Here is an 8,816-nt window from a genome sequence, read left to right on the forward strand (position 1 = left end):
AGATTACTATAAATACAAAACATATATACAGTATATTACTTATCACTTAATCCTTTATTGATATCCTGAAATTGGATAAACCATCTTAAAATGTCTTGTGATTTCTAGTTTATAGTATATCACATACTATAAGCTATCATCTATTAATCTATGTGGAATAAGTTATTATTGAGCACAATAACGTCACATATTACAATATGACAAGCAATTACAATCTTTTGAAGAGTTGTGTAAAGTATACTGCTATCTATAAATTGATCAAAGACAAAAGATGAAATGCAGACTTATGAAGACTGTAACTACTGTTTTCAGCTATGTAATGTACTTTGAATGTCACTCTATGTACAGTTGTATTTCTGGTGAAATGGTACTTGTAGGAGTAGTTTCACTAAAAAACAAAATCAAAAGTATATGGGCACCTGACCATTGCACCTATATGAGCTTGTAGGACAGTCCATTTTAAAACCATGTGTATTAATATGGAGTTGGCCTTCCTTTGCATCTATAGCAGCCTCCACTCTTCTGAGAAGGCTTTCCACAAGATTTTGGACTAATTCTGTTCAGTCTAAATAACATTTGTGAGGTCAGGCTTTAATGTTAGACAAAAAAGCCTGGCTAACAATTGAAGTTCCAAATTAATCCCAAAGTTGTGCCGTGGGTTTGAGGTCAGGGCTTTGTGCAGACCATTAGATTTCCTCCATAACAACATCATCATCAAACCATGTCTTTATGGACTTCGCTTCATGAGTTAACATTGCCCTTTACTACACTGTAAAAGAGTGTTAATAACAAAAGTTAATAACTCATTTACACATAAGTAAAATGAGTAAATTGTACTAGCTCAATTTGTTTTGTTGATTTTGAAATGATTGAGTATTTGGGACTTATGCTTAAGCTGTTCTAACGCAATATAATTAAGTAATTTTAAATTAAACTCAACATTAGGCTATTATTTTGACAAATTCATATTGTATTGCAGAGATATGATCAAAAAATTTGTCTTGCCCAACTTAATGTCCCTACAGACCACCTCTCCAAATGTTGACACTACAGTCCAAAGATGTAGTTATAGATGTAGTCTCTGTGGTGTTTAGCCACAGCACAACCACATTCAGCAAAGAGGAACTTACTAACTCGGCTGTGTCAACACATTTTTGATCAGTACCGATTGGCCTGATTCATAAAAATTAATAAATTTAGGTGACAAGTAAGGCAAGGTAGGTGGGAGAGAATGACAATACACAGGCGGTGAAGACACAAGCTCAATAGGTAAATATAAGGTACTAAGAGCCAGTAGGAATGATGTGAGTTTAACTCAAGAAGGTTGCATTGACCAAGTAGTTATCAAGTAAAGCTGAGAAGTCTAATCTAATTTGCAATACGTTTATTCAACTCAACGATTTTATTTGATTGGATCTTTGAGTCTGAAATTACTAAAATAAAGTTATGAAAAAGCAGGGAAGTCCAAATCATTAAAATGTAAACATCTGTGCTGTCTATTACATTAAACCGCACTAAATGTTCAAGTCTTTTATAACAACCTGCTATTGGCCTGTTTGTATTTTCATGTAAAGTCAAGTTAAATAAAAATAGTGAATAATAGTGAAAACTAGTGAATAGTGAAAATAGTGAATAATACCTTTAAATAAAGTTACCTTGACTCAAAATATGATGCTGATAAAATGCTGATAAAAACAATCTTACCCGTGGAATGTTCAAACAGGTGTTTTTTGAGCATTCCTCAACTTTCCCAGTCTTTTGTTGCCCCTGTCCCAACTTCTTTGGAACGTGTTGCAGGCACCAAATTCAAAATGAGTGAATATTTGCAAAAAACAATGAAGTTTATCTGTTTGAACATGAAATATCTTGTCTTTGTAGTGTATTCAATTGAATATAGGTTGAAAAGGATTTGCAAATCATCGTATTCTGTTTTTATTTATGTTTTACACAACGTGGAATTGGGGTTGTATTTCATTAATATGTGCTGTGAGTTTTACAGTGTAGAAATAAAAGGCTTTCCTCAAACCCTAAAACTTTGCTAGTCATGCCATCATGATTTATTTAGTTGTTTTTCTGACATTGTTTTTCCTTTTCAGATGTCCTATAACATGGTGTCTGCCTGTAACAGGCTTTGTAAGCTCAAGTTGGTGTGTAAAACTAAAGCTTTGGAACAACAAGAATTGGTAAGATGGTTCATAAGCAATTAATCGCATACATCGTGAAGGGGAATTCCATCAATGTTTCAAAATGTTTCTTTTGTAAACATGTAAACAACGTCATTTAGAATGGTTTGATTTGTACTCAGTTCATTCTAAAGAAACTTACTGTCTTGGATTTCTTTACAGTGGTGTTGATGGGAACCGGGGTCTCTATGTCTCAAATATATCCATTTAACTTACAGTCTAAAACCACCATTAAACCTACATGTCTTCTGACTTTTTATATATAGTGTTGATTTTAGAAAATTACTGGTAAACTGAAAAATTAAGTTTTCTTTGAGGACTATGTTTCCTCTTTACATACTGCATGTACCCATGAATCAGTTAAAAATACACTTTAATCCATAACCTGAACTCAAAACTACCATAAAACAATATCTCTTATATCAGGCGGCAAATTTCTAACCATTTTATGCAATAGCTTTTTTGCAAAGCAGCTTTTGGAAGCATTAAATGCTTCAGGTGTCTGGTTCCTATTACCAACACTGTGAACAATTCTGATTCTGTAAGTTTATGTAGAACGGAGCATCTCACTTCAAACCACTTTGAATTACTTTGTTTATATCCTAATTTAATTATACAGACATTTTGAAAAAATCGGAGCAATTCCTGAACAATAATAACCCAATAAGAAACATTCTGATCTGTAATTTTTACTCTGTTTTTGCTTTCCGTAGAGAGAGTGTGAGAGTGACCAGGAAGACACTGAAACAAAAACCGCCTCACTCCTGCGTCGCCGACTCAGCAGCAGTTCCTAAAGCCATCGCCAAGAGAGGGATACAGTGTTAAGCCCCTCCTGCAATCCTCCATGCGACCCTTAGGGGGAGGAAGAGGCTGATTTTGTATGACCTATAGGGGGAGACAGAGGTCACATCACTGTTTTCCAGACCAAACAGAATCCCCACCGCTAGGCCTCGAGCCTCACTACGTGTCATTTCCCGAACACCAGCTGTGTTCCCAGTTGCAGCATGAGACGTCACTTCAGAGAAATGTGACTGAGCCAAGACACAGTCACGGTACTCTCCAGACTTATATGCAAGTTTATTCACAGACCGCTACCTCTGAGATGCTAAACGGTGACGCTTTAGCTTGAAGTGCCATGGTCATTTGGGATGGAAGGCTTTTGAGGATGTACCTATTAGCACAGTTTGACATTCTTCTCGTTCTACTCCTCCAGAATTTGTCAACCCCAGAAAAACCTAGACTGGATAAAACACCCAGAAAGTATATGTACTGTTTCAACCTCCAAGAAGACATCTCGAGGGATTTTAGAAGCTCGTCCTGATTTATAGGGAAAGTTCTTAGAGAGCTCTTAAGGAATTGGGAGGTTCCTAGGCTGCGTGCCTTACTTGACATAACAAATTACCACACATTCTTGACCTTTGACCCTCCGCTGAAATCATAATTACCCACCCCACGAGACCACCTTTAGTACCCTACCAACGTCATAGACGCACACACATCTGAAGGGGTGGGCTTTTGGCCAAAGTCACATTCTTAGAATTTGGAATTTGGCTCAAAGCCAAGTGTTAGCTGTAAGAACATGTTGAGGAGGAACGCCGTGTGTGTTTAAGGATTCTTGTAGGCTTTCTGGTGTCTTTTATGGTGGTCATTGTGAAAGTGTGGAAGGGTTGAGGTAATAAATGGGGTACTTTGATCACCACCTTAGATTCGGTCAAGTTCCCCTGAGCTTCAGTCACTTTTGACTATTGTACTTATTCTTTCAGGAAGAACTGAAAAAGGGATGTTTCAGAACTTCATGTTTTACATTGTGATATTTTATTCAGTCTAAAGTACTATCCAGACGGGGTTAGTTTTATTTGGGGAGGTAATGTAATTATTACCTGACTATCCCTGTGGTTTTAGTCTTGTCTGTGTCTGTGATGTCAGTCGATTCTTTTGCATATGTAAAGATTATGGTGGCTTTTCTGTGCTATAACGTGAACTGTTGAAATAAACACAGGATATATTAGTTATAAACATTCCATCATAGCCTGTGGGATAGGAGTTTTTTCTCAAGTATGAAGACACGTGAGGAAGCATTCACTTGTATTCACAGATCAAAGTACTGGCTTACCCAAGTGGAGGACGACAAAGAGCACAGTGGTCTGATTTAATGTGCCTATTTTGAGAGTTGGCTGGCTAATGTTGCTTTTGAGCAGCCAAGCGTATTATGCATTGAATGTTTCTGGTGTGCACAAATTGAGTAGATGCTAAGGTCTCTGTAATTTATGTACAGATCATTTAACCCTTACCAGTCATATCATAAACTTTACACACCCTGTGTACTGTAAAAACTGCCAAATCAGCTCAACTTAAAATGATAAGGTCACTGATTGCATTGCTTTTCTTGAGGAAACTCAAGATAAGGATTCTAGAGTTCTTCCAACTCAAACTTCTTAGTTTATTAAAAAAGTTCCCCTAACTTTCATTTCTAGTTTCTCATTTAAGTAAATACTATAAAATTACCCCACTTTCTAGGACTCCTATCACAATATCCCAAAAGCCATCATCTTGAGACTGCTGGGGTACAGATTTATAGTGTCCAGATGTTGGGGTGCCATTGCACCACATGTTACTACCTTACAGGACAGCAGGGCACAACCTAACCCATTTTGTTTTTTGAAATGTAATTTTACAAATATTTAAGTTGGTGTAATCTTATTTTTGTACCAGCAACATATACATCTCTGCTACAAATGAACACTTGACCTGTATTTCTAGCCTCTACCGTTCATATACAGTTCCATCAATAATGATGGGTAGAGCAGTGTTACGGTTTACCCTTGGGGTGGGGTTAACCATAACAGAAAGGATTAGTTGTAACACTTGCTAGAAAAGTCTGATGAATTAGTGCAAACAAAGTTAATTCAATACAATTCTATATATAAGAAATATATTTTCCAATTATATTGTATATTCCATATTATCTATAATATATATCCATATTATAAGTCATAGATAGATGGAGCAATTAAAAGATACACACACAAAGAGACAACAAATTATACACCAATCAGTCATAACATTATGACCACCTCCATGTTTCTACGCTCATTGTCCAGTTTATCTGCTCCACTTACTGTATAGCTGCACTTTGTAGTTCTACAGTTACAGACTGTAGTCCATCTGTTTCTCTGATACTCTGTTACCCCCTTTCACCGTTCATTAGTGGTCAGGATCCCCATGGATCCTCATAGAGCAGGTACTATATGGGTGGTGGATCATTCTCAGCACTGCAGTAACACCGATGAGTTGTTAGTGTGTTAATGTGTGTTGTGCTGGTATGAGTGGATCAGACACTGCAGTGCTGCTGGAGTTTTTACACACAGTGAGTACACAGTGAGTAGTTTGTCCACTTACTGTCCACTCTATTCGACACTCCTACCATGTCAGTCCACCTTGTAGATGTAAAGTCAGAGACAATAGCACATCTGCTGCTGCACAGTTTGTGTTGGTCATCCTCTAGTCCTTTATCAGTGCTCACAGAACGCTGCCCACAGGACGCTGTTGGCTGGATATTTTTGGTTGGTGGACTGTTCTCAGTCCAGCAGTGACACTGAGGTGTTTAAAAACTCCAGCAGCACTGCTGTGTCTTATCCACTCAGACCAGCACAACACACAATAACACACTACCACCACATCAGTGTTACTGCAGTGCTGAGAATAAAATCGCTTGTTTGTTTACTAAAGGTGGCTTAGTTGTAGCACTGTTACCACTAACCCTGCAGTGCAGAAGCTGTAATTAAGCTTAGCTAGCACTTGCTGTGAGCTTGTCACATGCTGCACTTTGTAGGCAACAAGATAGTGATTACAGTAATATAAGGTTAGATTTTGTGATTTACACAAACATCTCAGTAACACTCTTTGACACAGATCTCTTTAAAACACTGACGAATCGCTCTGAATTTAAACAGAAAACTGTGGCCAGGAAATGTGGTAATGTGGCCAGAAGCACATGCTGTTTGACCTTGTATAACAACATAAGCTCTGTGTTAAACTGGGCCCTGCGCTAGGTTGTTCCCTGCACTCAAAGTTAAAATAACTAATATTTTACAGTGTTTATAAAATCTAAGGAAAATAAAATCAGAAATCTGACTCATTTCAGGAGCTTGAAAGTGGTGCAATGGCCTAAACGTTCACCCCCATCAGAAGACGGTGAACCCCATTTATGCCATGGCCATCCATAACTTGAATCCCAAGAGAAGAAAATGGTGGGGTTGTCCCAGCCTGTGAGACATTTAAGCAAAAAAACATGCATGCATTCTATATTTTCTACCTAACTTAGAATTATAGGGACTTTTGGCTAAACTGAGACGTTTGAATTTGGTGAACTCATGTCCTCAAGCTGACTTTCTACAAGAAAGCAGTGTAACCTTATCTTTTATTTCTGACAGAGGTAACATTACTACACAGACTTAAAACTAGTTCCGTCCTCATAGTACTTGTAGCTGGAAGCCGGCTTATCAGTGTCATAGTAGCGTAATAGCAAACAAAACACATCGTAATAGCAGAGTGTGCATGAAAGTTCTCACACGTGATCAGGAGCGCTGTAGTGAATTGTGAAGTGCTGACCTTTTCATTGCACTGTTGACAGTTCACATACGTATATTACAACACGGATTACGCCAGCATTTCACATCTGCTACAGCAACTGTGTTACTGTGTTATTCTAGCTGTGTAACTTAAAGTTCTAGTGAGCCACTAAAGCTTCTAGAATTGAGAACACTGAGCTTAAAAGTAGATTAACCGTTTTTGCGGAATTGTAACTGTCACTGCGTATATTTTTGAAAGAGTTGTATTCCGTCTTCTGGAACTTGAGCATAATATAACAGGAAAAGTCTTCCATTCTGAAAAGTGTCCAACACATGTTCAGCGCCATCGCTATTGAAAAATAGAATGTTATTTTTGTACAGTTGTTCAGCATATTATTTTCATATTACATATTTTTAAGGCTGTATAACATTTGATAATGTTATTCCATGTTTGGGTTGTTGTGAGAGAATAGAGTTGAGTGCAGTCAGTGCTGTAACATCAGTATAGAACTACTATTGTACAAATCAGTGATATTATCAGCATGTTCGTTTTATTATTATTTTAATGGTGCATAACTGACTGACTTGACCTGCACTTTGAAGCAGTTCTAACTCTGTAGGGGGAGATGTCCTTCATATCGATTTACCATTATTGTTTTCATTATTGTTTCAGTATTGAGCTGTGTAACCCGAGAGTTGCATGATTTGATGTGTATTGTTTTGCTTTAATTTGCATATTCCTCTATTTCATATCCCTCTGAGGATACATTTAAATGCATGTATATTTTCTGCTGTGAGGTGTTATACACACTGTTGAGCATAATGTTGGTTTGCATTGTTTGACACTGTGATACTAATAAAATAAAATTAGGTTTGTCTTATACTCAGATGCACTAGCCACAAACACAGTCTCTCCCGCCCATCTGCAGCACAACACCTCCCTGAAAACACACACTCATATTACGCATTGGTACACAGCAAAATCCCCAATGTTGAATTAACACTAGTGCTAGTGTAAGTCGAGCTAGACAAAGATAAGCATTAAAAGGTCATTGATCACTGCGTTGAAGTCAACATTGAATCAGAACTGACCATTTTTACCTTGTTGGTTCATTATTAGTTAGTATTATCAGGTGGTTAGGGTATAAACAAAGTGGTATGCTGTGAAAGACAGCATTCCTGGGAAACTTACTGAGTCAGTATTTTTCACAGTAGAATTCATAGGAACCCAAGTGGACAAGGTAGGAGTGGCAGTGACAGTGACAGCTGTGAGGAAATGACTCACTCTAAATTTTAGTTAATGTTGGTATTTATAATTCTGTTCTGCTCTGTTGGTAACAGGACCTGCACTGCATGCAGCTCTAACTTTCTTAGTGACACAACAGAGGAAAGTATATTTACCTAATGCCCTTCAGCTCTTATAACACTGGAGGATGTTCCACTGCAGTCCTAGTGACCTGACTACTCCAGGAGTGTTTGACTTGATGCTTTATACTATGGGAATTCTGAGTAGATGTTGATGTCTGACAGTTAATATATAAGTACATATCTGCTATGTAAGTCTGTTCCCAGAACTGAAAAAATGATATAGCCATTTAGTAGGTCATGATAATGAGAATGTTTCCCATAATTATCATTATACCAAATTATAGTTCATAATTAACTATGAATTATGACTTGTTAATTCATGTTAATGAATTGGTCATTCATAATCATGATTAGTGCCTCATAACTGCTGCTTAGTAATTATGACCTATCCATAATAGTAAGAGTAATAGTACAATGTCACAATTATGACTTATAATCTCACAATTATGTCTTATCTCATGATGATGAGGCCCTATCTTATAATTATGACTTAGTATCGCTTAACTATTACTTACTATCTTGTAATAATGAGATATCATGATACAATGTTTCCATACGTTTGTTTTAGTATCTCATAATTATGACCTGGTATCTCATATGTATGACTTAATAATTCATGATAATGACTTGGAATCTTATAATCATGAGAAAAAGTTGTCATTATTTTAAGACATTAAGTCATTTTTTAAGGTCA

At 37.0% G+C, this 8,816-nt stretch overlaps 1 protein-coding gene across 3 annotated transcripts in view; it reads left to right on the forward strand.

Moving 5' to 3' along the window:
* Positions 1-4,644, forward strand: part of si:dkey-240h12.4 (death-associated protein kinase 2) — a 39,529-nt gene extending 34,885 nt beyond the window's left edge. For all 3 annotated transcript variants that reach the window (XM_017720062.2, XM_017720063.2, XM_037540624.1), the window contains exons 11-12: positions 2,097-2,183; positions 2,897-4,644. In XM_017720062.2, the coding sequence (XP_017575551.1) occupies positions 2,097-2,183; positions 2,897-2,977 (168 nt within the window). In that variant the 3' untranslated portion in view covers positions 2,978-4,644. The remainder of the gene's footprint in view (positions 1-2,096; positions 2,184-2,896) is intronic.
* The last annotated feature ends 4,172 nt before the right edge of the window (positions 4,645-8,816 follow it).

This window comes from Pygocentrus nattereri, chromosome 1, assembly GCF_015220715.1.
Source record: "Pygocentrus nattereri isolate fPygNat1 chromosome 1, fPygNat1.pri, whole genome shotgun sequence".
Taxonomy (NCBI): domain Eukaryota; kingdom Metazoa; phylum Chordata; class Actinopteri; order Characiformes; family Serrasalmidae; genus Pygocentrus; species Pygocentrus nattereri.